This window comes from Chaetomium globosum, genomic scaffold, assembly GCF_000143365.1.
Source record: "Chaetomium globosum CBS 148.51 scaffold_2 genomic scaffold, whole genome shotgun sequence".
In the NCBI taxonomy this organism is placed as follows: Eukaryota; Fungi; Ascomycota; class Sordariomycetes; order Sordariales; family Chaetomiaceae; genus Chaetomium; species Chaetomium globosum.
Window position 1 is genome coordinate 2,337,434 of NT_165977.1, and position 14,346 is coordinate 2,351,779.

The following is a 14,346-nucleotide window of genomic DNA, read 5'->3' on the forward strand; positions in this document are numbered from 1 at the left end:
CACCAACACCCACTACTCATTCCATGCCCATCCCAACCCCTACTGCAGACCCCCCCGAAAACGCCGAGCTCGGCACCAACCCATTCTCACTCTCCGTCAACACCCACAGATTCCTATACCACATGACGGCGCCCCCTACCAGCAACACATAGTACGTCACCGTCCATGCGATACTCGGCCTCGCGGCATCCCCACCCCGCCGCTGCAGCAATGCGTCCCTCTCCCCCCCGACCATCACCGGCACCGGCACCGACACGGCCACGGGCCCCGGCGCGGGCTCAACGCGCCCCCAGACCTGCGGCAGGCCCATACAATTGCAAAAGGCGTGCACGGCGCACACGGCCAGCAGCGAGCCGGAGCGCAGGAACAGGAAGGTGGCGTAGGCGCCGAAGAGGGTCGTGTAGGCGAACTGGAAGACGGAGCGCGCGAGGGCCGCCACGAGGGGCAGCCGCGGGTTCATGAGCCGGAACTCGTACAGGTGGTGGACGTGCGCGAGGCCGAAGATTACCGGGGTGAGGAGGATGGTGGTGCGTGGGGGGCAGTGGGCGAGCTGCATTAGGGGGATGGAGGCGGTGCGGAAGAGGATTTCTTCGGTGGTGGGGCCCTGGTTCGGGGAGAGAGGTGTTAGTTGGGACCTTGAGAAAAAAAAGAGGTGGGGGGGGGGGGGGTTGGCATACGGCGATGATGTTCCGCCAGGTCGTCCACTCGGACCAAACCTCGCGGAGCGGCTCGAGGCGGGCCCAGTCGGCCCAGCCGCGGTCGACGACCAGGTAGCTGAACAGCGGGCCCGCGAAGAGCAGAGCCGTCAGGAACAGAACGCGGAGGGAGTCCCACAGCGCGACGGGCCAGAGGCCGAGAAGGTGTAGCCCCTCAAGGGGTGTTGTGGCACCGGCGCGGGCGCGCGAGACGACCACGTAGGTGGCGGCCGTGCAGGCCAGGCATGACAGCGTCACGGAGCGGATGCGGGCCCGGATGACCGAGGGCGAGTCCCGCGAGAGGGTCGGGGACGGGCGGGTGGTCCGGGACAGGTAGAAGGGCACGAAGTAGCTCAGGGCATAGAGGGCGATGAGACCGTAGGCGGCTCGGGTGGTGATTGGCGGGGGTGGAGGGACGGCATCTGAGACTCGGGGTTAGTCGGTTGTCTTGTGTGCGTGTGCGTGTGAGTGGATGTGTTTCATATGACGACGAGCACGTGGTGTATGTGGAACGGTAAAGCTTGAGTCTGAGGTACTTGCCCTTATGCCAGGGGTTGAACTTGCGCAGGGTGTCTGAGATGGCAGGCATCTTGAACGCGGCTGACACTTCCTACTAGGTTAGGGGTAGGAAACTCAAGAGCGACGATCCGGGTCTGCGGCGGGCTGACCACACTCCTGCTTAGACGCCGTCTGAGTGTTGGGTTGTACCGCGGCCGCGGGAAATGGTGGGTGGGATGGCCACGGGATTGGGTCGTTTCAGCGAATCGCCAAAAGTCAAAGTGCTTGTCAGACCCGCGGTTGCTCCCGTGCTCCACCGGTTCTCCTAAGACTATTCTTAGACTTGACAGGTCCAGAGCTACACAGTACTGCTCCTTGACACCGTGGAGTGAGAGTGGGTGGTGGCGATATTTAGTTATGTTTTGCCTGCAGTTGAGTTGCTGCCCGTCTCCGAGGTGTCAAGGAAGTTTACGCAATGGGCGGTCATCGAAAGTTGTCTCGGCACCTTGCTTCAGTTGTGCGCCTGGACCGGCCGGAATTTCCCAACCACGCTCATTGTCTTTGATGGCATCCCTTGCATTCTTCCTCATTCGGCCATCTATTGTGTTTTCAAGACCATGCTACACATCGCCGGCCGCTAATTGCGGGCGAGGGTGGGTTCGTGGGACTGGCAAATCGGCAAAATCACTGAAGGGCCAGTAACAACCGAGTTGCCTCCCCTCCGCACCTGTACCACCACCAGCTCTCATCTACTGGTGCCATCTCGTGGTGTCTGGTTGGAGGAGTCCTGCTCGACGGCATGATAAACCGAATTGGGCGCGATCGAGACGCGAATCGGGGACGCGCTGCCCAGCTCTTGAGCGGGGGTTTAATTGCCGCCCCGCTGTGCGCTTGTGGCACCCCCTGCCGAGCCTGCGGCTTGCGTCCTCGCTTCCGATCGCTGCCATCACCGTCGAACACGTATCAAAGGACCCATACTATCCGCATGGCATTTCGCCGCGTGCGATCGCCGGTCAAACGGCCCGAGGGGAGTGAATTCGTGAAAACAGCTGTGAGAATACTCGGGCGTATCGCCTTCAATTGGCTCGATGGGCTCAGTCGAGAGTCAAGAAATAGCGTGCTCAGCGCATCCGTCGGAATCCGGGGTCATGATCGGCTGCGTCCGAGACATGGCGGTGAGTTGTTTTGCTGGGCCCGCTTGCTTTGCGCACATCCTGGGGGTTGACTGACGCCTGCGAAGTCTTTGGGCGTACATGCAGCCTGTGTGGGGCGCTTCATGAGATGCCGTCCTGCCCTGTGATTTCTCTGAGTATCCAACGTCCTCGAGCGAGGGGTGCAGGAGTCCATCTTTTGTTTGATGGAGTCGGCATCGGATCGGTTTGGGGTTTTTGGCCGCATCGCAAAAGACCCGAATTGTCGGTGACGGCGTTTGGAACGGAACACTGCACTGCCTCATGTTTCGTCTGGGGGAACAAGGGCAAAGATGACAGGATGGCTCTGGATCCAGGCTCTTCTGGAAAGGGTAGGAAGCCGCTAACCCGCGGGGGTACTGGTGTTTTGCCCAAAACAGCAAGCGTGCAGGGCCCAAACGGTTCGTGCTAACGCAACCTGCCCTTGTGCCTGCCTATCGCAGCTCGACGCGAAATTAGACTTCCAGCCTTGTCCTTGAGCGTTGCACCAGCACTCGACCAGCCAACCGACGCCCGTTTTCCAACCAAGGTTCTCTCGCTCTCAACAACGGGGATACTGGGGACTACTGGGGACTGCTCCTTTTGCTGTGCAGGCGGTGGCATGCGCTGTCCCGTCACGCACTGGCCAATGGGTCATCCTGGATTGTTTGGTGCACGCTTGCGGGAATATTTACAAACCTGGAAATGCTTCCATAGCTTTTCTCCGAACACTCCACGTCTGAATTTCTTTCAATCTCTTCGTCCCGAAGGCGGAAGGCGAAACATCGAAGGAGCAGCTACATTAGTGTAGGTGCTGGCTCGAGATAGGCGCCCTTTCTTTCTGTCTGCCGTCTGCCGCCCGACCGTCCCTTTTTCGGGTTTTTGCGCTGCATTCATTGGATCCCAATGCTTCGCCAGACGCCGCACGTCTACTCGCCCGCCTCAATGCTCAATTGATATTTGCCTTGGTCATCCACCATCCCACCTTCGAGTCTGTCTTTAACCTAACTGTGGTTTATCTTTATTTCTCTTCTTCGGCGCACTCTTTTGTCGCCTCCTTGCCTGCCTGCCCAGGTAGCTGCTTGATACCTTAATTTTTATTTTTGCCCTGTGCAGCTACGCATCAATCGCCATCTCTGGCTCGCGACCTTCGAAATCGCACATCAAGCAACGGCAGACGCTCCCTACTTATTATACCGACATCCGATCGAAACCGAACCGATTCTCTCCAAACAACCACTTTCTCTCCCGCCCCGCTTCAGACGACACTCGCCTCGCTTGACTTGCTTCTGATAACTAGCGCGCATGACACGGATATGGAACAAATCTGACCACTGCCCAGCTTGTAGTGCGGGAGCGGGATTCGACGGATCAATAGCCTCCCGGCCCCGAACGCCGTCCGTCTCAGAGCCATGTCGGCGCCATCAGCCCGACATGGCCGAACCCAATCCCTTCAGGAGCGATCCAATTCGCAAACCAACAAACCCGGCATCCGTCTCGTGCCGTATTCCCCACCCCGGCTCGACCCCGAGGACCGGGCGCCAAGCCAGGCGTCATCGCGAGAAAATCGAAGTTCGGGTCATTTCAACGACCAGGCCAGTAGCAATGCTTCTCACTCCAGACGGACGAGCTGGAGAGATGAGGTGACAGACGGCCAGGGGTCCGCATTGTCGTCGCCCACGGCTAGGCGTTCCTCATTGGCGAGATCCAGGGATGAGAGGGTTTCAGGGGTGAAACCTCTGGGCAGCCCCTCGACCCTGGGCCCCGCTGGGCCAACCGCACCGACGCTGAGGTCACCGTCTGAAGTCTCAGCTAACACCACCGACTTTAATGCGCCAGCGCCGAGGCGCTCCCGCGCAGAATCTTCTCCCTCACCAGCGACTGCTCACTCCCGGCACAAACGGTCCGACTCGCGTCGAGGCACCTTGCGACTTGCCGTCCATTCCAACGGAACTTTCTCGCTCGTGCCCGAAGAGCCGCAATCCGACGTCTCTGATAGCGCCGCTGCCAGCGTCACCGGCAGCGTCACCGGCAGCGTCACCGAAAGCCTGACATCACATCTCCCGTCGTACACTTCCAGGACACCAAGCGCCCAGGACCGCGCTTCGACTGACACGTGGAGCGAGCGACGTTCGAGTACCCCATTGACAGGCGCGAGCACAGTGGTACTCGACCAGAGCTTTTCCGACAAGCGGCACTCCACTCCATCCCGTGCTTCCTCGTCCACACAGTTAGCTGAGGATTCCAGTGGTTCATCCCCTTGGAACTACCGCTTAGTTGGTGGTCTCCGGAAGGTACCCTCGACGCCGGACAACAAAGGAAAGCAGGCGGCGTACGCTTCATCAACGTCGTCAGCCGAGACGCAGCTCCCCCCACTACCGGAAGCCTCTTCCTCCGCCAGCGAAAAGGAAGAAGGCACATCGACTCGAACCGTGGTCCGAAAAACATCCTTCTCGTCCGGTGTTTCCAACCAAACGATTCAGACCGTCTCCGAGGCGACAAACTACAAGGTGTATGGCCCCGCATCTACTGCGCAAGAGTCCAGAGACAGCCTCCCCTTCAACTTTGCAGGCCCCTCCAATTGGGAGGTCATCGGCCAATCCTCGCCCGCTCCGGCGTTTCCGAGCAGACCGACTACCGCTTCCCACGGCGGTGACGAGAACTACGTGTTGCACGGCGCCCCATCCGTGTCACCTTCGTCGTCCCTCGTTGCCGTCTCCAGAAAGCCGCGTCCGGCGTACTCACAGGAGAGCTTGGTTGTGGCACCGTTAAGGCCGGCAAAAAAGCCGTCATACGAGAGATTCGGCTACTACAAGCAGCGGTCCCGTGAGACCCTCCGGTCTCGCACTGGATCTGTCCAGTCGCTCAAGAGCTTGTCGTCTATCATCACCGGCCGAAGATCCGCCCAGCGATGTGACAGTCCGTGTCTCACTCCCGCATCATCGACCAACGCTTCCATGGTCGATTCCTGAGAAGGTCATCGTCCCGTCTCCAATCAGCAGCAGTCATCACTTTCCGGACCCCAGGCCCCAATGCTGCAGTCCCAGCCTCACCAATGGAGCTCCCAGCTGTCCACAGTCATGTCCGAGAGCGAGGGAGGTAGCGATCCCGCACGCTCTGTCTCGCCCCTCTCAGAGGGAAGCGGAGGACACCAGCGACGGCGCAGCAGCACAGGCTGGGTGAGCTCCTTGCACAGCCGCCAATTGGCGAGCATATCGTCATCCATGGCTGGACAGCTCGATGAGGCCGCAACCACGTCGGCCAGCGACTCGCTCGAGAGGCCACCCCAAAGCTACGCGAGAGCGGGTCCTTCACAGATCCGCATGATCCGAGACCAGGACGAGCACGGAGATGGGTTGGCCGATTTGGAACACAGACCATCAAAGACGGGCCTGGCCGCGCTTTTCGCCAACAGCGGGAGCTGGAATCTCCATTCGAACTCGAGTTCTCGCGCCAACAGTTTCAACTCCCAGATCCCAGCCTGGGCTAGGTAAGTCACGACGGCCGCATTCCTTTTGTCAGTGCGGCGCTGACATGCGCCGCTAGAGTATACTACGGTTCTGGCGAACGGCGATTCCTCGGCCGCCGTCCATCCTTCTTGACAATCTCTGACAGTGGCGATAGCCGACCCCCCAGCTCGGGCGTCCTAGGTAGCGAGTCCCCGAATACCGACAACTTCCCCCAGGCCATTTTCAGCCCTCGCAAGCGGGCGAGAGAAGTGCAGCCGAACAACGGTCAACAACGCTCCCCCGACCAGGCCTCCATGGAGATATCGCCAGCCCCCCAGGGCCACGACTACAACGTCTTCAGGACGCTAAGACAGAAGACGTCCAGTATTTGGTCGCCGCATCTCCAACCGGATCGTCGGGCGACTCGATACAGCGTGTGGGATCCGCCGAGCGTGAGCTGGTCAGCCGACAGCTCTATCCTCGGCAGAAGGAACGCCCAGGTGTTGCTGTTTATCATTGGGTTTATTTTTCCTCTGGGTATGTTTTATTGTTGACAATTCCCCACACTTGAGATGTATGCTAACACCGTGCCTAGCTTGGATGATCGCTGCCTTCCTTCCGCTGCCCCCGAACCCGAAAGCACTCGACGTCGAGAACGGCGAGAACAAGTACACCTCCACTCATCCCGCTTTCCGATACCAGAAATATGCCGTCGACGAAACCAGATATGAGAGTGCTAGATGGTGGCGTAACCTTAATCGGGGAATGTCCATCATTGGCCTTCTTATCATCGGCGCCGTCGTCGCGTTAGCAGTTATCGGTGTCCGGCAGGGATGGGGCCATTAGCTCTTGGGATCGACCACAGCCATCAAACCTCCCGTCACGCCGCCCTCGTTTCCATCTTAATCGAGTCCACCAACCACACCCACAACACAACACCTTGCACCTCTCAGTATATATATACACCCACATGTCTCCCACGGAGCACGACCTTACGAACGGAACACATTCCACGAACGGGAAAGAAAGGACGGTTTTCGTTTTCCAGCGCCTGAACGGTTTCCTACATCGGGATATTCTCCCTCACTGCACATCACATCGCATCATCAGCGTTAGCGACACACAATAGACTCTTGCAACGAGCTCCACCCCTCTAAAGGGGTTTGTCACGATTCCAGCAACAGCGACCACTTGTCGCCCATTTTCTCTTCGATTTTTTTTCCCCAAGACCCTACGCCATTGCCACCGCCTCTGTTCTGGCTGGCCTGGCTATAATGGGCATGCCATGTCAAAAATAACGACATCTCTTTTTCGCGCTTTCGCTTCTCACTACTTATTGTATTACCACCATCACTTTTATTACTCTCCCCCGCTCCTTTCTCTCTCTCAAACTGCAGAGAAAAGGTTGGCGGGGTCGGACGGAGGGGAGAGCGTTGTTTTAGTTATTGTACGGAGGGGAGAGGGGGGAAACTCGCGAGAAGATACCCCGTTTTTTGTCGCTGTTTATGTCTGTTTCTCTCGGAGTCGGGCGGAGCTTTTTTGGTATTTTTTTGGGAGGAGGGGGAGGTCTTGTTTTTTTGACACACATCCACCCAACACGTGCGTTGGTGTTGATGTTGTTGTTGTTCACATGGTGTCCACGTCGCCATCATTTCTTCTTTCTCTCGTCCTGGGTGGGGATATCTGTCATGGTGGGGGATCTTTCAGACAAAAAGCCACATGATGATGATGATACACCTTTGCTTGCTGCTAGAGCTCATGGCCCGTCGCTTGAGAGCTCGGCTCTCGCTGCTACACTTAGTGTTTAAACTAGTTTTCTGTTTAGCTACCTACCTAACCTACCTGCCTACCATATGGCGGTGGTGGTTTTGTGTTGGATTACGAGAGAGACGCAACGTAATGCAAATACAATATTTATCTGCCAAATCCGAGTCCCTTGTCTGTCTGGTATTAAATACTGTCCCATATTTCTCTCCCGTCACAATAATCACGCGCGCGCGCTGATGTAGAAATGCAAAGTCGTCCCAAGCAAATGCTCCGATGCTCGGCTCCCGCTCAGCCGGCTGCTCTATATAGCAATGCAAGTTCCACCTCAATATCCCCTTTTTCTCTTTACTTCCGGAATCGTTACCCTCCCTTCCGTCGTCAGATCCATCTCCTACTCAAACAATCCCACTCCCTTTCTGAAGATCACCCCCTCCTTACTCACACTTTACTTCTTCATCTTCTTCTGCATCTCGAAATCCTTGATTTCGCGCATAGCACTCTCAAACTCCTTCTCCAGATCCTGCGAGATGCCCATGACGGGCACCTCGGAAGCCAAGCTATCCGAGCTCGTGGACCGGTTGATCTTTCCGTCGCCGCCCCGGCCAGCAGTTCCGTTCGCGCCGACCCCAGCCTTGGCATTCCGCTTTCCAATTTCTTTCTTCAGGTGCGCTGTGGCCGGCGATGCAAAGAACGCCATCATGGCCGCGGTGCCGATAATGGCGTAAAAGTAGACGCGCGACCATGCCGTCCAGGAGTCCGAGAAGGAGAGGATGAGGAAGGGTGCAACAGCAAACGAGAAGGTGAGCTGGGTGGTGAGCCAGGAGACGACGTCGTACAGTTTCTTGGACGGGAGGGCGGCGCCCGTCTTGGGATCGACGAAGAAGGGGCGGAAGTTTCGGCGCATGTCTGCCAGAATATGTCAGTGGTGCGGATCAGAATAGATGGGCTAGAAAACGTACTCTTTGCCGTTGTCTGGATGAATGAGGCTAGAACAAAGGAGAGATAATAACCGGGGTAGAAGCCATGCCAGAAGGCGGACGTGGTGAATGTGGCCAAGCTGGCGCGGAAACCAGGTTTCTTGCCCCGGGGGGTAACTCGCAGGTAGATATAGTTGCGCAGCCACTTGTTGGTGTTGATGTTCCAAGATTCGAGGTAGCCCCGAGTGTTCTGCGCAAACTCGACACCCCAGGGGTCGATATTCTGAAGGCGATCCCATGAGACCTTACCAGTCACAGGATCCACCCCGTTGTACCCCAAGCCAGCGAGGATGCAGGCGCCTTCGGACAGTGTCCATACGCCGTAGTACTTGGTGCGTGCGGTGAAACCGACCATGTGTAGGATAAATAGTCGACGGAGGAAGCCATGCTCCAGGTAGCTGTCTTGAAGCAGAACTGTGTGATCAAAGTAGGCAGAGAGCTGTAGGAACACAAAAATCCACACCAGGCTGAAGACGAGCTTCAGCATGGCCGGCGTGCCGCTGCGGGGGATCTTGCGCTTGCGTCTAGTGGGCGGCTTTTTGGCTGGGTCGACGTGGGCCGGCACTTCGAACATGCTGGTATCGAGCCAACGGCGGTACTCGGCAAAGTCGAAGGCTGGGCCGGTGAGCAAACTGGGGAAGAAGAAGACAAAGCCGGCATAGTCAAGAAGGTCGGGTAACTCGGTAAGGCGGCGGTCCCTCTGCAACTCGGACAATTCTGCTTCGGGAAGCAAGCCGTCTGCCACATTCCAGCAGAAGGCGCTCAGCTTCATGACCAGGACCATCTGAGCGCCCGTGATGTCCACAGAGCGTGGGCTGTTGGCGGCCTGGCGAGCGATGTGGTTGATGCTCATGTGGCCCATCAGGAAGACGAAACCGACCCATGGCATATAGCGGGAGCCGCGTAGGAACTTGGCAATGGCGTAGGCACCGCCCGCCGATATGAGCATCGTCCGGAGGCCATCCCAGAGATCGAAGAGGCCGACAAGGAAGAAGATGGAGATGCTATAACCAGGTGTTAACTATCCATTCCCGCTGGTTGCCGCTTAGCGCTAAGGAGTACGACGCACCCGAGTGAAAACAGATTCTTGTAAGCGGGCTTAGCGTCGGGGACCCGTTTCAAGAGGCCGGCGAGCGGGTAGGAGACGAGGATGGAGAAAATGAGTTTGACTGAAGGGTCATGGATGGGTCAGCCATGTTTCGAGGAACTCGGTCGACGTTCCAAAATCAGAACAGGAACATGAGGGAGGAAAAAAGGCATCATACGCTCATCAGGACCAGCGCCTATTTTATCGGCTATGTAAACGAATGCTAGGACGGGGAACAGCGTTAGCCAAGGTTTACCAGTCGATGCCAGCCAAAAAAGCAAGGCAGGGTGTTTTGTTTTGGTTCCGTACGGGCGTGTATGAAGGGTATCATGGTGACGACAGCAGCGGTTGTAAAACCGAAGCAAACTTTCAGATTTGAAGTAAGTTTGGTGGGTATCGGAGCTAGGTTGGTTCCATCACACCACCATGAGGCAGCTCGAGTCTAGCTTCAACTGGCAAGATGTTTTCCGACCGCCTCGTGTATGGAGAAAATGAGCGAGAGGGTATTGAGATACCTGAAGCTCAGAGGAGAAGTGCCCCTGGATTGAGATAGAAAGGGCGGAGTGCAGGTCTAGGCAGATGCCTGACGTTATTGCATTGCCTCTACGGTGTAGAGAGGGAAGGTGTTCTTGACCACGAGGGCCAAATCAATGAATGGCCCAGGAATTTGGCAGCTGCGACCCTGAAGCGTGACATCACCGTGCACGTGGTCTTGGCAGCTGAGGGAAGCATGTGTTTGCCATCTGTGAGTGACAGGGGCCACCCTGAAGGTTAAAGAGGGGCAGAGGGTTTCACTGAGAAAGAGAGAAGGGAAAGAAAAAAAGTCTAGGAAAATAAAATAAAAATAAAAATAAATAAAACTTTCTAATCAACTAGGTTACTTTTATGTATTGTAGGCCCGCTAACGCTTGAGACAACCTAAGTAAGCGGCCCGAGCATGCTCCTGTCGAAGTCTGCGAACAGGTCGCCCTCCAATTCTTGCGTGATCCCTGTCGGGTCGGATAGGTCCTCGCCCTCCAAATCTTGCGCGTAGTCGGCAGCCGGCACAGGTTCAAAAGCCCCCAAGCGCTCCTCCTTCTCGCATTCCGGGAAATATAAAGTGTCATATTTGTCCTCGAATGCAAATGACGGCAACGGCAGTGGCTGATCCTCATGGTTAGGAAAGCCATTGGTCTCTGACCAGGCCGTCGAGCCCGTGTACGCGGCATGCTGGTTACCCAGTGACAGCAGTGGTCTCCGACGTGGCTATCGACATCTTGCCCATCGCGGGTACGAAGGGTCGCGGGGCGTAGGCAGACAGGCTGGGGTCGATATTGTTGTCAAGAGAGTACGGACTGACGAACGGGTTATTGGAGCCATGCGGCTGCCTTCCCGGGGGGCAGGCCACCGTGTCCGCCCAGTTGACCCAAATCGGCCGGTGCGAGTTGGGGCCCGACAGCCCTAGCTCCCGCATCCGCCACCTGAGCCTCGAGCTCAGCCTGTCTCCGTTTCGAGTCTGGCGGTCTGCCATGTGGCGAAGATCCCGCCCGACGCTTTGGTCGTGGCGCTGTAGAATGAAGCACAAGCGGCTCGGGGCTCCTCCACGAGGATGCCAGCTGTGACGATGTCAACTGTGAGGATGCCGGCTCTGGGGATACCGAAGGCGAGAATGCTAGCACTGGGTAGGCAAGCGCGTATTAGTCAACCGCAGATTCAATAGTTTGACGGATGTGTTTTTGCACGTACGTGGCTCAGGTATTGGGCTCTCCTGGGTAAATGATCCAAAAAATGTGTTCCCAACGGCGGACCACGAGACCCTTCTTCTTGCCCTTGGGTGCATGGCTGGCCTTGGGCATAGTGTGCTTCCAATTAAGTCACCTCGGATATCACTTTCTCGGAAAGAAAGGTAGGGTATAGTGTTCTCTTATCCTTTGTCGTCGGTACGCATTCCAACGCGTGCGGTTCCTTGGTTTCCTCGCGTATATCCTCGAAGCAAATGTCACATAGAGCCTTTTTAGAGTGGACGCGGCGGATATGCTCGCTGCCCCAACGACATTGTCAGCAAATCCCCAGGGTGTGATGGGGACGTCGGGTCTCTTACTTGAGTTTCGATAGGCCTTTGTACGTCGCGCCTGGCTTACACTTATGCTTGACCTTGGAATACCGATCCGGGCGACCAACGGCGACCGGACAGAGAAGAGGATGCTTTGAGTGGCTGTTCTTACTGCCCGGCACCCGTTTTCCCCCAACGACTCGGGCGGGATTTCGGTTGGGGGCAGGTGACTCGGCTAGAGCGGCCTCCCCGTTTCCTGGTCCCAAGTCCCTTAAAGGCCGTTCGGCCAACAGTAGCGCAAGGCCATGATCGCCATACAGGGCCATTGATCGTTTAGGGCAAATATGTTTGACCTGACCACACACTGAGTCGGCCTGCCACCGGACCCGGCGAGAAGATTCTGTTACCGGATTGAGGGATCAAGTCTTCCGGCAATGTTCTGGATTCTCCGTTTCGAACGTTGCGTATGATACTCAGTCACTAGGGCCGATGTTGTTTGAGACGCACCGGCACTGCTAGGGGGTTCACTATACGCTCTTTGGATGAGGCAGAGCGCGGTAGTGTCGTTCTCGGGGTCGTCCTCACGGAAGCGCAGGATGGGGTAAGTGTCCCCTCCAAGCTCTCGCTATGAGATGAGTGTTAGCAACTTGTTTTCTTACAACCCTTAGCCCATCACTCGTGAGAACCGAAGCTGGCCTCATGAACAATGACAATAACATACCGTGCTGGACGTCGCAGCGTAGTTAGATGACATAGAAAAAGTGACGCCGAGTAAGCTAACACAGCTACCACTTGTGGCGTCATGCTAGACAGAACACTCGGGTGCTCGTAAAGGTCCTCCAAGTGATGCCAAAAAAAAATATGAGAAGACAAGACATGTTGATTAAAGCCGGCGGAGCGGACAGAAGTACTATTAAATACCATCGTTGTGACAGGGATAGAAAACGTCGCCGCGATGAAATCGAGAGCCACGCCAATTGGGCTCTCACTGGCTGCCCGATTGCGCGACGAAAGCCGGATGCTTACACCGCCGCACTCCATCACTTCTCGTCTGGGCCACCGCGATTGGAGTGTTTCCAAAGAGCAACAAGAGGCCGAGAAGAACAACGTTGTCAAGCCCGAAGATCGTTGCGATACCCATTATGCAGAGGTTGCTTTCCTCGACCCAGAACGGCATGTATGTATGTCCTCTCCCACCAGGCTCGCGTGCCGGCCGCGCACGCAGGCAAAGGAGCCGATCTGCCCGGCTACAGCCAAGGGTCAAACCCCTGAATAATGGTTGAAGCGGGACATCGCGTAGCGTTGGCCTGGGGTAGCACAGCTGACGCAGGTTGCTGCCAACACCCCATGCGAGCAGGCCAACTTCAAAATGCCCACATTGGGAGTGACGCTTTGCTAGTCAAGAGACAACTCAGAGTGGCTTGGCCATTTGGGGCGTCTTTAAATGGGTTCGGCTGTTTGCTGGGATTGTTGACGTGTTCGCAGTGTTCATCGACATTCTGCAGTGGGCCTCAAAGTGGCGGCGAGACAACTAGCCAGTGAAGTTGGAAGCATTTCCGAGGCCTTGTGGTAAGTGTTGTGCGAGAGGGGTTAGTAGGTACGTAAGGATAAACCGTTGATAAATAGCTTGGAAAGAGGGAAGACGTGATCGATAAGACTTTTTTCCTGAGCGGCCATATATATCCATTGTTTCGAAACTGGTTCATAGTGGCGACTCAGGAGTGGTGAATAATGTTGCCCGACATCAGAGGGCGGCTGGCCTCTATCGTCCGACCTCTTCTAGTGGGTAGCCTAGTAGCCAATGCCATAGTCTGCAGCGGCACGAACCGATCCCGTTAAATCCCTGACACCCGACAATCTGGTCGGACCGTCCCATCTTCCATTTGGCATACATCGTCGCTTGAATAACACATGAGCCTACCAACTTGGCCCTGCAACTGTACATGTGCGGATCCAAGTGCGCTCAAAACTCGGCTCGGCAAACAAACCTCGCCGCACTTGGGGTCAAGGGAGGATGGTTATAATTCTCGGTACGTTTCCGTACCCACTGAAGTGCTGCCGCGGACCAGGAAGCGATGTATTAAGTGATTTTCCGTCAAAGTCGGTCAGGGCCTCATGTCGGAATGTCAAGGTCTGGCATCGAGCCGGGCATCGACCCGGACGTAGAAAAGGAATCGTCGGTTTGTGGTCGCCGCCGGTATCTCAGTGATTCGTGTCCCCTATCAGCTCGCACATCCGTCTCAGCCTCAACCTCTCTCCGAGCCTCGGTTCGCATTTCTTTGGCCATTTCCATACCCTTTGATTTGCCCATGGAGCGCTCTGCGTCGGCAATCGCCTCGTCGCCGCCGCGCGTGTTCTTCTTCCGCGGCCACATGCTGGGGAGGGCAATCTCTTGAAACCTCGGCTCGACGCACCGTTCGTCAAACCAGCGATGGAGGCGCGACTCAACCAGCTGTGCGATCTTGGGAACGTCTTGTAACCTTGAACGACTTCCCATCAAGCTGCGGATGGAAAAGTCTAGCCTGTAGTCGTCAAGAAAGGTGAAGGTCATCTTGGTCGGCGTGTTCTCGGAGGGATTGCTCGGGACGAAGGATATGGACAGGGTGCCACTGAATCGTACAACGGACACAGCTAGGGCCACAGGCAGAACTGCACTGAGCCGCTTCGGAAAG

The 14,346-nt window shown here is 56.5% G+C and overlaps 5 protein-coding genes across 5 annotated transcripts in view; 2 read left to right on the forward strand and 3 right to left on the reverse strand.

The window, feature by feature from the left end:
* Nucleotides 1–16: 16 nt before the first annotated feature.
* On the reverse strand, nucleotides 17–1,284 carry CHGG_02867 (uncharacterized protein; the record flags this gene model as incomplete). The annotated part of the gene is made up of 3 exons (XM_001229382.1): nucleotides 17–604; nucleotides 678–1,117; nucleotides 1,209–1,284. The coding sequence occupies 3 exons, from the start codon at nucleotides 1,282–1,284 to the stop codon at nucleotides 17–19; spliced, it is 1,104 nt and encodes a 367-aa protein (XP_001229383.1).
* A 2,490-nt stretch (nucleotides 1,285–3,774) lies between these two features.
* Nucleotides 3,775–6,657, forward strand: CHGG_02868 (uncharacterized protein; the record flags this gene model as incomplete). The annotated part of the gene is made up of 4 exons (XM_001229383.1): nucleotides 3,775–5,322; nucleotides 5,389–5,717; nucleotides 5,885–6,348; nucleotides 6,407–6,657. The coding sequence occupies 4 exons, from the start codon at nucleotides 3,775–3,777 to the stop codon at nucleotides 6,655–6,657; spliced, it is 2,592 nt and encodes an 863-aa protein (XP_001229384.1).
* A 1,366-nt stretch (nucleotides 6,658–8,023) lies between these two features.
* Nucleotides 8,024–9,751, reverse strand: CHGG_02869 (uncharacterized protein; the record flags this gene model as incomplete). The annotated part of the gene is made up of 3 exons (XM_001229384.1): nucleotides 8,024–8,484; nucleotides 8,538–9,559; nucleotides 9,726–9,751. The coding sequence occupies 3 exons, from the start codon at nucleotides 9,749–9,751 to the stop codon at nucleotides 8,024–8,026; spliced, it is 1,509 nt and encodes a 502-aa protein (XP_001229385.1).
* A 1,658-nt stretch (nucleotides 9,752–11,409) lies between these two features.
* On the forward strand, nucleotides 11,410–13,073 carry CHGG_02870 (uncharacterized protein; the record flags this gene model as incomplete). Its single annotated transcript, XM_001229385.1, has 6 exons — nucleotides 11,410–11,478; nucleotides 11,737–11,742; nucleotides 12,159–12,275; nucleotides 12,418–12,445; nucleotides 12,610–12,851; nucleotides 12,975–13,073. 6 exons carry the CDS (start codon nucleotides 11,410–11,412, stop codon nucleotides 13,071–13,073), a joined length of 561 nt encoding a protein of 186 aa, XP_001229386.1.
* Nucleotides 13,074–13,787: 714 nt separating this feature from the next.
* Nucleotides 13,788–14,346, reverse strand: part of CHGG_02871 (uncharacterized protein) — a gene marked incomplete at both ends in the record, with an annotated part of 1,350 nt that continues 791 nt past the window's right edge. Inside the window, one exon of the mRNA XM_001229386.1 lies at nucleotides 13,788–14,305. Within this exon, the coding sequence (XP_001229387.1) occupies nucleotides 13,788–14,305 (518 nt within the window). The remainder of the gene's footprint in view (nucleotides 14,306–14,346) is intronic.